Source organism: Syngnathoides biaculeatus, chromosome 4 (assembly GCF_019802595.1).
Source record: "Syngnathoides biaculeatus isolate LvHL_M chromosome 4, ASM1980259v1, whole genome shotgun sequence".
NCBI lineage: Eukaryota > Metazoa > Chordata > Actinopteri > Syngnathiformes > Syngnathidae > Syngnathoides > Syngnathoides biaculeatus.
The window spans coordinates 31,163,211-31,180,334 of NC_084643.1; the positions used below are offsets into that span (position 1 = coordinate 31,163,211).

General features: G+C 39.1%; 1 protein-coding gene across 1 annotated transcript in view; it reads right to left on the reverse strand.

Annotated features, from left to right (window-relative positions):
- Positions 1-4,842: 4,842 nt before the first annotated feature.
- Positions 4,843-17,124, reverse strand: part of rtn4r (reticulon 4 receptor) — a 46,253-nt gene continuing 33,971 nt past the window's right edge. Inside the window, exon 2 of the mRNA XM_061817943.1 lies at positions 4,843-6,913. Within this exon, the coding sequence (XP_061673927.1) occupies positions 5,532-6,913 (1,382 nt within the window). The 3' untranslated portion in view covers positions 4,843-5,531. The remainder of the gene's footprint in view (positions 6,914-17,124) is intronic.

Consider the following 17,124-nt stretch of genomic DNA (forward strand, 5'->3'; position numbering starts at 1 on the left):
TCTCAAATTCTCTGACATGACAAAAATCCATGAAAGTTTGTAGTACTGTATACTGCTTCTCCTCAAAATCTCAATTCAATTGATCCCACACCAGAGACGTGACAGTTAGGTATGTGAACCACTACACTACAAATGGCTCCTAAAAAGCTCCTTCAGTGAAATCTGTCTTTTGGAGCATTGCCAAAGAAATACACATGTATTCTGTTTTTAAAATATCAGCTTGCATGACATGAGTCATTAAGAGTCTGCAATAGATGTTAGATGTGTGAAACTTCAAGAAAGATTTTAAGACGGAGGACCATCAAGAATCTACAAACATAGAAAATCTGCCTGCAATATCCATTGGGTCATTGTTAGTGCTCCCTCCTTTTTGGTGATGAACTTTTCAGCGCTAACCCGCCAACTTGCAAACGTTATTCCTTGGGAATCAATAAAAACATGACAAACAGCTTGGGGTAAGATAACAATGAAAGTGTTCAGGGTAGCCCTGTGCCCCACGCCCCCCAGTTTGAAAACTACTGGAGTAGTAGTTTACCCAGCTGATGTTCATTCAGGCAGCCAAGGATTGGTTCCCACTCAGTGATTGTGTGGATGAGTTTGACTTGTCTGTCTCAAAAGCCCGAGAATTGAAAGGTGACTACTACAGGAACAATATCGTCTGCCTTTTGCCGAAAGTTAGCTGGGATAGGCTCCAGCTCCCAACATTTCGCATCAAGATAAAAAGTACAAAATGAATCGATGATAGGTTTCTGTTTATCTTGTTCTGATATTTCACAACGACAAACAGAAGCCCAATAGTGTCACGTGGGCATGATAAATAAGATTTGACTCATGGAGAGTTAATTTTTCAGTATGGTTCAGGTTGTGGAGATATGTGCGGAGATGTATAGCTTTTAGGGATGTTTTTTTTTTTTTTTTTCCCATTTTGGCAATTCACACTGTTGCGGGGACTGAGCTTTCAAAGCAAGTCACAAAGTGAAAAGTAAATTAACACTAACACTTGATGTGAATATGAGCATTTTTGAATCAATAATAAACTGTCAAGACAAGCAATGTTCACATTTGTTGTAGTTCATAATCTTTATAGACTTTGTATTGCAGTAGTTTTTTTTTTTTGTTTAAATTCTTACCATATCGTACCCTTAGGGAGGAAATGAATGGGAGATTATATTGTAGGTTGACTCCCTTAACTGGCAGTATGAATCAGGTTAGGTAAAGAGTGTACACTTCCCTTCCCTTTTAGTACAACCTCACTTGAATAAAACCATTAACTATAAATGCTCCAATGGAGCTTCGCACTGGCCAGCTGATCAAACTGTGGTTGTATTGGGCAGCTTCCAGGTATGAAAGTGGGAATCCTCTTTACCTCAGTCGCCGATTTCCTGCCAAGAAGAAAATCCATATTGCATCCAGAACCTCATAGCAGAGGGAGAGCCTGTCATTAACTTCACTCGAAGAATTTAGTCAAGGTTCAACTTTCTCTCTTATCGGATGTAAAAGCCGAAATAAGCACAACAAAATTTCCACAATGTTAAGATTGAAGGGTTACCTTATCGTAGCATAGATGAGTGATGTATATACAGAATATTTTTTCTTTTTTTTTCCATTTAGGTTCACAGATGAATTTGAGCAAATCTCAAATGACTTTCTGTAAGAGCCAAATTACACGATAGATTGGTCCCTTTGGTCAATCGCAATCTAAATATAGACCATTAACACTCTCATTCACACCCATCGGACATTCTCAAGTCTTCACTCAAGCGAAGAACCATGTTTTTGGAATGTTTTAGGATTTTTTTTTTTTTTCAATAATGCTTATCAAACTTATTTCACAGTCAATTTTTGTATCTTTGATGGCAATTGTTTGGATTTACATGTTCTTCCTGTGCTTACTTGTTTTATATTTTTTTCACACTCTGGGTCCTCCATTGTTCTTTTACATTGCAGAAGCATGCATCATAGGTTTATTGAAGACTCCAAACTGCCTATTGTGAATATTTCTTTGTCTTCATATGCCCTGCAATTGACCAGTCAAGGCCAGGCACCACAACAATGAACCAGTCAGCTATGGTAAGATCCAGATTACTTATCACCCTAATGATGGTTTTCATGATGATTTATTCGCTTATTATTCCAAATTCATTTTTGTAATAGCATTGTGTGGCTCCAACATAGTTTATGAATCTCAATTGATTGCACATGGAGTTTTTAGTGGGAGATTGGTCTCAGTTTTAGTTCTAATATGCAACATACTTGATGCATAAATTAGATCCCTTCAGACAGCATTTCTAGCTTTGATTGACACTAACTAGTTGCTTTAAAAACTCGATTTTCAGGAAAAAAAGTGCTTTAAATCTAGATTTTCAAAAATATGTGCGAGTTATAAAAAATGAATACAAAAGGGTGGCACCAAGAAGAGACAGATATGAATATAGGAAGTTTAAGTGACACAAGGGAATGAAAAAATGTGTGAAAGAAAAGTAACAAGAACACTGTGTGCTGCAGCTTGTGAGAAATCAAATCGCCAATTCAATTTTTTTGCCAAATGTTCAAAATATTATTCCTGCTTGGCCAAATAATAACTGCTTTTTAGTCAAAATGTCTCTAGGAAAGTTTCAAATTCACAGACCTTGTGATTGCTCATATGCTTTATAGAAATATTTTCTTTTTGACTCTAGTATATGAGTCTGATTTATGCAAGTGGGTCAGTACAGAAAAAAGTGATGTGCTTGGCAATCCTGACAAGATTTAAATAATTGCCTTTTTTTTTTTTTTTTGGAAAATGTCAGGCCATATAGTAAAGTTCATGTGGGAATATAACATAGTCAGCGAGACTGTATTAACAAGTGGTAGAATGTTTTTGACTCTAGCAAATGACACCTAATTACTTAGATCCACCCAGGCTGTAAATGCTTTGACCTTGTCAGTCCCCATCAGTGGACAATAGTTACAGTTGATTTGGAGGGACCTTGTTGATTTACCCACTGAAGTATCAGTCCTGATCAATGATACCATCTCAGGTTTCCTTTAAAACGCTTACCTTTTTCAACGTTAATCGAGGACAGCAGAACACTCCAGGAATTCGTTGAGACCTCACGTCCAGTCATTAAACTTTTCACTTAAAACTGTGCATTATGTCATCATACTATCATACTAACTCCAACAATATTGATTTTGTACAGTGCTGTATTTTTTCTAATAGTGGTCGACATAATTTAATAAATTCATTCATTAAGGTATGCAATAAAAACAACGCCGTCTGATTGGGAGGAATGAATTAATTCTTCTAATGGTTAAGGAATGTACTTCACTGTAGCAGTTTCTTTTATTAGTTTCGATCAATAAGACAGTCAAATTGCTTGTGGGATTAATTACTCTAGTTTGAGCATGTCACATGGATCAACAGTGACCACTTAGGTATGCACTTGCTGCACAGTCTCGAGGGCATATAGATTTGGTGCGTTTTGTAGGTTGTACGGTTTGTTTACGTAACTCTCAATAATATTGTTTTTCTGAAGAAAGCTGTTTTGTATGCAACTTGGTGAAGGGACAAAATGGCAGGAAAGAATTTGCGTGTCTTGTCTACAACACAGAACACTATACCGTACCATGCTTTTTTATTTTTTCTGAATTTAGGAGCAAGGTTTACAGCAAGGGGTATCAAACAAACTTCGGGTTTCCCTCAGAGGGGCCGTTTTGATTGTGAAACAAAGATTTTTGATCGTGTCTTCATGGTTACATAATTTATGAACCAGACTCCGAGTCAGAAATCAAGAGCAGCGTGTTTTTCAACAAATCATGTTTGATAAAAGTGCTTGTAATATCTCAATTTGATCATTTATGATACATGTCAATTAAAAATGTTGGTATAGATTTTTATAAGAATCATGGAAATGGAAACCTGAGATTTGGCTAGTCGGGCCACAGCAGATCATGTGGCGGACCAGATCTGGCCCCGGGCCTTAATTTTGACACCTGTAGTTTACAGTATTAGAGGGATGTGTTCATTTGTTTAAGTCTTGAATTGGGCAGAGGAAGCCGCATTGGATACTTTTGGTTTTTTTTGGGGGGAGGGGAGGTTCAGGGTAAATCATTGTATCTGATCTTTAATATGCAAACATTTGTGATGCCTGGAGTATTTCTTCTTTTAAAGCCAGGGTTATAATTTACATTTTTTTTCTCATTAAAAAAAATACTGCATCACGATTATCATTAAAAAGTTTTTTGTTAATTTATCCCAACTGATAAGAAATGCAGCAGTGTTTGCAATATGAATAACGAGTTCTAATGAAATGCTAAATTCTGTGATGCTGCCTGTGGAAACAGCCAATAACGGCCTCTCAATATGCTACGTGGATAGATGATGACCTTGTTTAAAATTACACACTGTATTATAGCAAAATCAGTGGGTTGTTTCATCTTACCACCGGACCCCTTGTTTAAAATTACACACAGTATTCTACCACAATCAATGATTTGTTCCAGCTTGCCTGAGGACCAATCATTGAAAGAAATCATTCACTCAGATTGATAGGCAATGTCATTACCATGTTAGTGTGGACTAAATATTAGGAACACAAGATAAAAATAAAGATAATTAATCATGGTTTGTACATTAACTAGCATCCATTGGATTAAAGTATACTTATAGTGGCTGGAAGCCTTTTACTTGAACCGACAAGAATATTCGACATTAAGAGCACAACATTTATTTAATGTGGGCAGTGTCTGTACAAGCACATATAATACTAAATGAGGATAATAGCATTTGACCATATATGGCGACATTAGAGGAAATGGTGGAACGCTACAGTCCTAAAAAGAAGACCACACTAAAAGAGATCTATGAAAAAAGAACTTTTATTCATAATATATTCATACTTGTACACAAGTAAAATAAAATGCATATCTATGGTTCCATTGCAATAAACAAATTGACAGCATTCTTTTGGCAAAATGCTACCCCTATATCCTTTCTCTCATGAAAATATAAGTAAAAATGGGATAAAATAAACCTTTTTTTTAACAAAAAACATATTACCCAACAGATGCATCACTTTTAATAAATAAATGGGGGTGGAGTGGGGAGGGAGTTAATTCTTTTTTTTTTTTTTTTTTTTTTTTTTCCATAAAATAGACCCAACATTCGTCGTGTGCTTACTGTGTCACATTTCTTTCACTTTTTTTAAACTCCGCATCTTGGTGGTCTTATAAGCAGTCGAAGCTTTTTAGCAGGAAACGGGATGAAATCTCCAAAATGTAGCTCAGACACAGTACAGTTCAGTACAGAGAGAACAAACAATTTTTGGGCACTGATTCATTATGTACATCAAATCTGTAGTGTTCTGTAAAGGCATCCATTTTGTTAAACGTACTCTATCATCATCCTCATCTGTCCTCACCCTTGCCGGCCGACTGTAGCAACTCACATTTCAGTCACTGTCTGTTGCAGATGTCACCGTATACATCATTTATCATTGTCATGGGCATCCACAATCTTCAGTCCTGGATTTAGAATCATATCAGGAGTCCTAAGACATGGCTAGAGAGATCCAGATCGTGGGAATGAGGAGGAAACGCAGTATTTGCAATGTAGTACCCCGACCTTTAATGCAGTGGGTGTCTGGTCTGGGCTTCTTGGAGCATTTCTTTTTCTTTTTGTTTGAGGTTGTAGAAGATTCTAGACTGTTTATAAGGTTAGGGTTCATATTTTCCAAAGACTTGTCCAGGTTGTTGGATAAGGTACCAAGAGGTCCATCATTCTGCTTGTTCTGGGTGTCATTTTTCATTCTTTCTGGATCTTTAAATTTTGTTTTAGACATGTTCTCCTTTTCCTTCAGGGGGTTATTGGTAATTTGGCGACTCTTGCCAGACAGGATAGATGACTTGTCGTTATCTCCTAGACAACACCTGGGAATTGCGTCCCCAAGTGGATTTTCAGTGGATGGGAACTTCCCAGACTGGGCCTTAGAGGTGAAGAGATTTGTTTGGATTTGAGGCGTTTCCACACATCCCTCCAAGTCTTCGCTCTTCAGCCGTTTCAGATCCTTTCCTGCGAGGAATTCAGGAACATCGCACTCCAACTCAGAGCTGGAACCCTTGAAACGTTTGAACCACTCCCACAAGGTCTTGGCTCGGCAGTCACAAATCCACTGGTTACCATTTAGGCGCAAGTACTGGAGTGTGATGAGCGGATCCATTGTTTCTCCCGTCAAGACTGTGAGGTTGTTGAAAAACAAAAAGAGGGATTTCAGCTTAGCCAGATCACTAAAAGCCCTTGGTTGGACAAACATTACACGGTTCTGGTGTAGCAGCAGGCGGTCGAGATTGATTAAACCATGGAACATGTTGTCGGTTACTATCTTGATCTTGTTATTGTGCAGGTAGAGATAGGTAAGGTTGGCAAGGTCCAGAAATGTGTCGTCATGCAGGGTTAGAATGTTATTATCCTGCAAGTAAAGATACTGTAGGGAGAACATTCCTCTGAAAACCCCAACGGGCAGCTCTGACAGACCGCAACTGTGCAGGTGGAGTGTGTGCAGCTTAGTTAAACCTCTGAAGGCTGTTGGGCTGATTGTACGAAGATTGCTGTTGTCCCCAATGTCCAGTTCCTCCAGTTTCTCCAAACCATAGAAGGCACCGGACTCTATGTAGCTAATGTTGTTTGAGTAGAGCCACAGTACGGTGAGATTTTGGCAAGAGCTGAAGCTTGTGGACCTCACTACTGTCAGTTTATTGCTCTGGAGGAAGATTCGCTGGCTCCGCACAGGAATCTCAGTAGGGATGGAAAAGAGTCCTTGTTGCTGGCATGCCACAGTAGGCCGGGGTTCACTGTAGCACACACACTTAGCAGGGCAGCTGTTGCTTTGAGGTGCAAAGTTCAGCCACACAACCAGAACCAGGAGTCTCCGAACTAAAAAGACACAAACAAACATAGAAAACCCATTAGCAAATATGGCTTGACTTAAATATATTTCAATGAACATAGTGTGCAGAACGGTTCAAAGAACATGATTTCCTTCAAGTTCCACACCAAGGATAAATCAACTTCCATACATTCGCAGTGATGCTCTATTTGAAAAGATATATTGTGGCCACAATTCCACTTCCTTCTCAGCTCCCTTGTGTGATGAGGACCGAACCAGCAGATGTAAACCGTCAAAATCAAAACATTTAGGGTTTGACATTGAATCCCAGAATTGGTCAAATAAAGAAAAAAAAAAAACACGTTCCAAGTTTTTATGCCAAGAGTCGACTAACACCGAAGAAGAAAGTAGCAAAACCAACAGAGTAGCAGCGGAAACCAAGGAAAAAGAAGTCACACAAAGACTTGCTCGTGCCCAACAGTGGTGGCGAACAAAGTCCACCATCTATCTATCTGAGCCACTTCTCCTCACAAGGAACACGTGAGTGCTGGAGCCTATCCCAACTGTCTACAGGCAGTAGGAGGGGTACACCCTGGACTGGTTGCCAGCCAATCACAGGGCACATAGAAACAAGCAACCGTTCACACTTACAATCGAACCTAAGTGAAATTTTAGAGTCTCCAATTAATGAATGTTTTTGAGATATGGGTGGGAACCGGAGTACCCGGAGAAAATCTACACAGGCACAGGGAGAACATGCAAACTCCACACAGATTTGAACCCCTGTCGTCAGACCTCTGAGGCAGACGCTCCACAGTTCCACAAGTGCTCCCTCCCACTCCAAGCCCCAGCATACACCCCACTGAACTTCAGTCAAGTGAAATTAGGTGGATGAAACAATAAAGCAGGTTTATGCCAACATTGAGGCAGATAACAAATCAAACGGTGGGTTGCACTCTTGTACTGATGGCTTTTAGCATTTATTTTAGTCTTCAAACCTTCAGAACCAACATTCACATCTATATATCTCCTCTAGTTCCTGCCCAAGGAGCTGAGATGTTCTATTCTCCGCTGCCATGTGCGCATTTGAATCCCAACCTCAAAGCCAAGGCAGGTGCTAAGACGTGGAAAAAAAGTATGACTTTGTCTGTCTTCCATCCATGTCTTCTCATTTCCCTCCAATGCATTGTGGGTGCAACTCATTTGTGAACTTGTTAAAGCGAGCCCGAGTGTGCCCCGACAGAGGGCCTCTAGTGCATTTTCCCTGCAATCACCCTGCCACCGGAAAGCTGTCAAGAGTTTACATTCTTTCTGCATCGTAGCACTTTTTCTCCCAGCAGTTCCTAACAATAGCAATAATTTATTGCACAGCGCACACTATGTATCTCCGCTGTCATTTTTTTTTCCAAGCACTCTCTGCTGTCTATTCATTAACAGACTATTTCCACCTCTGCGTCACATGTCAAAGTCATCTTTCCTCTGCTCTATGGGTATTATGTCCTGTCTTTGGTAGAATCTGCTAGAATGACAATGTTCGACTGACATTGTCGTCAAATCGATCAGCACAGTAACAACATTCACAACGGTGATTGAACTGCTACAAACAATAACTAAGTGTTGTTGTAGCTCCGTTCCCACCTAACGATAGTGGTCGATTTTCTTTGGTATGGTGTGTTTACATTGTAAAGTAGCCTTACCCAAACTAAAACTGCTCAGATTGAAATAGCGCTAAATGGCTTCTTCTTTTTTTTTTTTTTTTTTATAAATATGTTTGAGTAATGGGAAGATCCGAATTTTTAAGTTTTACTTTAAAACTGTGGACCTAGACACACTGCAATCCATTTTCTTTGGTTAGCATAAAATTGTCACTTTTGTGTTATAATTGGAGATGGAAAAAAACATAAACATCATTTATTCATATTTATTAAGCCAGTGCAGAGTTTTTAGCAACCACTGTGATCTGGTCAGGTTCACTCGAGCTTAATGCATATATTATCTATGGTACAGAAACAAGCCAGATCGGGGCTGATTATTCTGAACCACAAGGTCATGTAGAAACACACAAAACGGTATCATTTGGTGAAACTACAGTGTGTCAATGGTGACTTGGGTCTGGACCCATACCTGTTTGGGGGACAGAGAACTATGTAGAGATGTTCATCAGTGTTGTGTTTGGACAACAAAATCAAAATTTGTCATTTATCTTTACTGTCAGTCTATCCTAAGGCATTTAGCGCACCATTATTTTTCTTCCGATGCTTGTCATTTTGTTCTTACTGTTGCTGTTGATGCTCAATCTAAAAATACAACACCCAGGTTGCAGGAGGTGGGAAATAAAATGTATTCCTTATCGTCTTCTGCCAGTTTGGTTTTCAGCACTTAATCTCGCCGTATCTGCTATGTCAAAACATGTTTCTGAGCTCGGCTCCCTGTTTCAAGGCCCTGCCAGTTGCATATCTTCAGAGCTGTAGCTTTGTACAACAGCAATCATAACTCAGTACGAGCAAATGAGCCTCTTTTGTTTCCTCTTGACAGACACCGTGGGCCATTAAACTTAAAGTACATCGCTTTGCAACCTTTATACAAATTACAGTAGCTATTGGGCAGTTGAGGACAGGTTTGGCTAGAACTGCTATACTTCGCCACTCCATTTGATTGACAGAAAAATGTCTCCATCAAAGCAAAGATCCTAAAACTGGTCATGATGCGGTCTTCATCTAACATCCATTTTCTCGAGCACTTATCAAGTTTGGGGTCACAAAAGAGGTTGGAGCTTACGCCAGCAGACGATTCCCTGGGCTGGTCGCCACTCAATCATAGGGTCATTTTGAACAGTGCAGAGTGAAAATTGATCTCATACAAGCTGCATGGCACACAACTACGTGAACCAGTACACTGCCAACTCGCTAACATGATCAAAAAAGATGGAAAATCAATTTTGAAACATGAAATAACGTACGGTGGAGAATCGCACAGGTTCTGTACAGTTGATTTTCTAGTGTACATAAATATGTGGTTGTCCCTTTTCAGACAATCTATTAGTATAACATAAGTCCACCTAATCGAAAAGGTTTCTGAAGCTTAATGTTATTCATGAGTTTCATCTGTCCTGACCAATATTGCATGAATGCAACACAATACAGTATTTGCTACAGGGGTATTGTTAGTGTACGCATGGAAACACTTAAACTCACACTGACACCAGCCCTGCAGCATGAAAGAGTGGGTAGTGTCATGAAGATAAGGATAAGATTTCGGTTTGTTGGTTTCAAATGTGACAGCCTGGGAAACCTGTTATAATATACACTTGACTCCCGCTATTCGTGGGGGATAGGGATCAAGCCCAACCACAAACATCCAATATCCATAATCCTAACGAAGAAATGTGTGTAAATGATCCCCAATGCCCAAACAGTTGAAAAATATGTATAATTCTGACGTACTGTAGAGGTGTAACTCAACTAACTCTTCACATTATTCCTTGATTTGCCATTGTTTTCTTTTCCTTGAATGCTTCTAATTGCTGCAAAATCTCAGGGATTGATGTTAGAGTGCAACGTCTTGAGTTGACGTACTGTTTGATGCAAACGTACGCTTTTTTAAGAGATTTTTTTGTGTGGACACAGTTTAATTTTACCCTAGATCGTGCAAACGAGTCTACAAAAGTATCCTTGGATGTATGGACATCGTGGAAAACAGACACTCACAGGAATCAGCATGTATATGCTGGTGCAGCGAGGCAGCATTCGTCCCTTATGAAGCCCTGTTAAGTTTTGAACCTTGGGCAAACACAAATTTGTCACAGTGCAAAAAAAAAAACAACAACCAAAAAAACACAACAAGCACCCCCAAAGTAGACAAAGGTCATACCAGGACAACATAGGGAGACTCCAATCCATCATTTACTAAGAGACTCCGGGGATTGGGCAAGGGTGGCTAACATGACAGTCTCATCACCCTAACGCCCGAGTGGAAGCGACGTATCTGTCAGAGATGAAGCACATTCTTCTCCACTGGGACCTTCTGGCCTCTTGACGGAACCACACAGTTTTGTGTTGTTTGAAGCCAGCCCTGCATTTAATATACTGTAGTTGTGATGTCTTCCTGTAAGGCTTCAGCTGTGTGTGACTCCGTTTAAGCATCCATAAATTGTCATTATTTGCATAACTTTGAGAAACCATTTCGGATCAAAACAACAGGAGCCCAAATTTCTGATTAGGCTATCGCTGACTACTCTGAATGGAGCTTTGGCCCGCAGTTGTAAGGGTCATTTTTACCATTTTAAATTTGTGCATTTATGCCTCGATTAAACAAGAATGTTACAAGGACTCCAGAACCTTTGTTGTCATCAGTTATTGCTTCACATAATTTTTTTTGTTTATCTAGGCACATTTTTTTTATGCTCTGAGGCATATCAACAGGGGCTCATTGCCTTCTGGTGTTCATTGCAGACAAACCTTGCGTGCAGTCAATATGCCTCAACAAGCTGTTAAATGTACATATGTTGTTGCTCAATGAATTAAAAACTCACAACATTGCTGAAAGGTCTAATACTGCCATTTTTGGTCAAATAATTATTTTTTTAAATTATATTTGGCCCTTATTGTAATCAATATCCTTTGTTGGCAAATGCAGGGAATAGACACACAATTTAGAGAATTTGAATCTGGTATTGCTGCACATCATAATGACAATAACAACTATCATGTACACGCCATGGTTGACATCGCAACCAAAGAGTAGTGCTTTCATGATTTCCACAGTCCAATAAAGTGCATGAAGAGTGACTGAAAACCTGTCCAAGCAAGATGTGCCAAGCAGGAGGGTAAGAACAGAAAGCCACAATGTCACAGAAGAATACATGTAGATTGAGATATAACCCCTTTTGTATTATACACCCACACTTGCTTTTCATGAATGTTCAACTCATATATGGTTGCTGAACACCACATCGTTGAAGAGGGTAATGCTGTGCATATATGTATATATTTATACTGGCATCTTACATTGCAAACCATCATCAACACTCCATCATTTCAATATCATGTTTAATCACTAATTTGAGTTGCCAAAAAATTGCTAATTGCTTAAAATGGTCAATGCTGATCTCCAAAATACAATGTTTGGGTGAGGATTAAGCACGGAGGCCATGGAAGAACTGGACATGTATTTGAAGGAAGAACTCTTCTTTGGCAATAAAGCTGTGAAAAATGTCACACCATAGGAAGAAATGGACTATTCTAGAAAGTGTCTGGGGTGTTAGGAAGTTCATATTCCGATTGTGGAAATAGTGATCAGAATGACGTGTTTTACCTTTTATGGTGTTATTTACTGTGTCATAGGAAATGTCATCACAAAATGTCATTGGAGATAAAGGCACTTGGACCTTTTTTTCACTTATTTTTCCAGCTGGTTTTAGCATCAAACTAGTCATTGTAACAATATACTTTGATGTATTGTGTTTCATTTGGAGATGCTGTTGGTGCCTTTGTATTTTGTCTGGATAGGATTCAGCTATATCTTAGCACGCAGTGCAAACACACACACACACACGCAGAAAAATACATTACAAAACTTTGCATGTCCTAACGACATAGATGAAGCAGATGCTCTGATTTTAAATGAAGATGCACAACTCAGATCAAACAGGTTATTTAGGACATGATGGAGGAGAGGGGCACGACAAAGATTTGCGGGGGCGTGAGTGGCACTCTTGGAATGCAGATGAGGACACAATTAGATAGCCGGGTTGGAGATAAGGGGAGGAGACAGATGAGGTCCTGTTTGACACACTTGTGACACAGCACTGGCCCAAGCAGATGGCTCATGAATAACTGAGGGAAGCGCTGGTTGGCAGGACTAGGCAACGGTGGTTTTGTGTGTGCGTGCCCATGTCCACAGAGGGGCCACGTAGACACGCACACACATGCATATGCGAATGTTCCACAGAAAAGATGGAAATCAATAAAGCATATTAAATGCTTTACGATAACATTGGCAGGCACATCCTGTCACTTGGTTAAAAAATAGGCAGTGGGATGGTCTTGACACCGAGAGAATGCACTCGCAATCAAGGGGCTGTCGGATTGAATCTCCCCCTGGCTGGTGAAAAATTGAATGGGAAAGTGGAAGTGAAGAGTTCTGGCCTTCCAGCAAATACCATCAAATTATCATCAAGACCCTGAGTGATTTGCTGCCCTCCCAAGTTAGCCAAAGTTGTTATCTCACTTTGTATTTCCAACTCAACCTGAAGATGCTGCTTCTACTTTTCCTTCATTAGCAATAACAGTATAATATTGCCTGATGATGCAGCCAGCATATTATTAAACAGTCTGGGAATATACAGTTTCTGGATATAGATATTTTTTTAACTGTGCAAGTACAGTTGGGATGGCAAAAAGGTCGAACACAATTAGTTCTGGGACACTTGCCAACTTCCCAGTTGTTTGGATTTCAAACTTCAAAGCCAAAATAAATCATGGTAATAAAACAAATTTGCTTCTTGGTTCAGTCTTTTTAAAATGAGTGATGAGGACGATTCCTGTGGACAAACTCAAACTTTAGCATCTTATTGGAAATTTCTTTACGACATCTGATTGGCAGCCTCCAAGATTTCATACTTTCATTTGAGAAACCAGGTCATGCTTAGCAATAGTGTTCAAATGGCCTTTCCTGGGGGGAAAAAAGGAAACATCTATTTGGGATGATGTGCTTATTTTTTTCTAGTGTGTTAGATCTCTGGCAAATAATTTAGATGTAGGCATTTATTATAGTAGAGGTTACTTTTTGAGAAAAATCTTAATGGTGTACTTACAACCTACAAGATGGTACAGATGAACTGCAGATTAGTTGTTACACAACAATTGTGACAAAGTGTGAAAGTGGTGTATTGCTATCTGAATTACCTACAGTATTTCGATTTTGTCAAGCCATGCACTATATATGGGTTGATGACAGTTACAATATTTCCCATGGATGTGAAGGTGTCCAGATGGATTGGCTGGAGCAAAAATGTTGAATGTCCTTTTTTGTGCTGGCTATAAAGCAACTTTGGCTCACACCGTGTTTCAGGCTTTCTCTTATCTGCACATGGATGCTTAGAAAAGACATCAGGCTCAGTGTCTCACTGCATCTACCCAGCCTTAGCATGGCTAGTAATTGCATTTCAATCATTTGTGTATTTTCTATGTAGTGAAAAGATCTTATAATCATTGATACAATAATAATAATTATTATTATAAGGCCTTCCCCAACTTTTTGATAGAATTGTGGTATTTCTCTGCAGAAGGTTCTCAAAAATTAATTAATTGTATGAATGGAGACCAGGCTTCAAGGATAAACAATTTTAGAAATGCATTTGCACATATACTTCATACTGTCATACATCTTCACAATCAGATTATTGACATACAATTTACTAGAGTTGAATCGAGAAGAAGCAAGCTTCTGTGTGATGTAATACGCGCACATTTTGTGCAGCAGCCATTACCAGTAAGGACTGTGAGCAAAGATAACACATGAACCAAAAGGATCCCTGATGAAAGACATTTTAAAAAGCACGAAAGCACCAGTAAAAATCACATTATACTACAGCTTCGGATAATGCTTCCTTAAATGAAACCAAGGCAGTTTTAGACTTGTTGATGATAACACAAGTAGAGGTGGTCTGACCGGAAGGCACACTTCAATCAGTGTTGAAACATTTTGGAATTGCATTGTAGCGTGTCTTTGCTGAAGGCAAAAACTGCACTCTCGACTGTGAGCTACAGACTCCAGGCGGTGGAGGAGAAGGTGGATGTCACAACATGTTTTGGCAGGGTCAGTCTTACAAATCCCCCAATTTGGCAGTCGTTGTTTTTGTGTTTATCCATGAGGAACAAACGGTGCATTGAAGGTAAAACAAGTGACTCCTGTGTTTAGCTATGTCACTGCAACCTTTGACTTATAGAAAATAAAAAAATCTCCTATGTACATATGCACTGCCCTCCCAGGATGCCAATCTGTTATTTGTTTTGTGTATTTGTGTGTCAACCTTTTCACAAGGGTAACAGTAATGATGAGCCAAAGTGCCAATGATGACCATGGAAATACACAAAAAAAAAAAAACTTAGTACAAGTTGCTACACAGTTTATTATTCAAAAGTAAAAACAGTCAAGTCTATAACTTTGCACTGCCCTCACATTAAAAATTGTGATGCCAAAAGTTCAAACCCTGCAAAGGAGAAATTATCTTTTCATTTCTAATGGAAATGGGTTATTTACTAACTAAAATCAAAGAGCTTCCTCGAACTTGTGGTGTTTCAATCTCATTGGACCATTGCGCTCTGATGACCTTGTTAGGCTACAAAAGACGGGCAAAATATGAGCAATGGCTCACAGTTTCCAATTCGCAGAACGTCCATGTGAGATATCAAAGCTGTCCTTTTTGGTTTTACCGAGACTATTCAGGTTGGCAGTTGGCAGCGTCTCCTTTTGTATTCTGATGTACGACTTCCTAGATGTTCCTGTTTTGCTTGAAAAGATAACCTTTTGGAAATTTAAACCCTTTTCATTTGGTGACCTTTTGTTTCTCAGTTGCCAAAACCTTATTTTACAACCTGTGACTTTTACCAGATATGGCCAATGTATTTCTCTTTTTCATTTTTTTGAATAGGTCACTGTCTGATTAGGTCACCTCATGAGTTTGATGGTGTAGCATTTAAAAAAAAAAAAAAAAAGTTTGTGCCATAATATGACAGACAAATTAAGAATTATGTCACTTGCAACGCTGCCCTATAAAGAGATAACTGATTACATTACCCTGAAAAAGAAAACTATCAGTGAATATTTTTCACTAAGACAAATCTCAAATGATGATGTTCCTTGAAAAAGTCAGTGAATAAAAACTTTATACACAAATTAGAAGTTAAATGAATTAAAACGTGGCATCTTCCAATCGTTGTACCATTGTACGAAACACCATAACTCTCAAATGCTCGCTCAGAATTTTTGCACCATTTTCCACGAATCCAATAAAACACATAAAAGTGCAGGGCTCATGTATCAATCCATTTGTCATTTAAGATTTTGTTGTCTATGTAAATGTAACCACTGAAGAAGAGACGTGGGGATGAAGCTCAAGAAGACAAACCACGGTTGTCACACTTTTTATTATCATAATATATCCAACCTGTCTCGTCTTCACTTGGGCAATATTCCACCCTGCTGGACTTGCCCGCTGACTATGCAAAATACCGAGTCTCATGCAGTCACTACAGACAGACTCAACACTACAGATATGAATGAGATTTATAGCGGGACACATGAAAGCAGCTTCGCATAGAAAACAGAAGCAGTTTTATTGCTAATACCGAATGTGAAATCAGTCAGAAAATATTATGTTGGACCACATATGGTTTCATGTTTCTGTAAGACCCTTAGTGCAGAGACTGAAAGCTCTTATGTACAATCCTTGTGCCAAATGCAATGGCACTGGATGGGATGCTGTAGCTTTTCTTCCTTGAGACTGGGACATTTTAATATGGTGTGAGTCAGTTTCTATCCATGAAGTCGCAAAAGGAAGTGAATGCAGAGATAACTGAGAAGCCTGTTTATTATCTCACTGGTTGCGTATGGGTAAAAATGGGAATACATTCTTCCCCTTGCATGTGTCAGAACATCACAGCATGTATAGGGTTTGAATTCATGTGCCACTTGGTCACTGATGTCGTTAGTTGCCATTCATCTCTTTGGTAGCGCCACTTATCAGACATACACTGGGAACACTGTGCCCTTGCCCCCTAAAAAACCAACGATGATAGATACAATTATTATATTTTTACTGTGTGGAAGTTTAACTCAAATCAATTCTTAAATCTATTTAGGAGGTGTGTGCAGCCCGGGAGGCACGTTGACCAAAAAAAAAAACTATAATCAAAATCCCCTTTAATCAATGTATTCATGTTGATAGGAGGCCTACTTCTGCTCGGCCACTCTAACAGTGTTTCGTAATGTTTGGTCTGTGCTACAGTTAAAACCCCTTAGTCTTTCTAAAAAAGAAATGTTTGTGCTGCTCTAAGTTGATGGATTTTCATGTTGGTGTGTAAATTGTACCATTGTGCCACATCTGCATGAGTCTTATTCATCACAGACATTTGTTCTTTAACATCAACCACAACACTGGAGTTAGCAAAACTTGAAAAGCTGGAAGAGAAGACCCAATAAGTCCCAATATGAGACTAAAATTTTTCCAACAAAAGCAGGTTTGTTCAATTTGGTA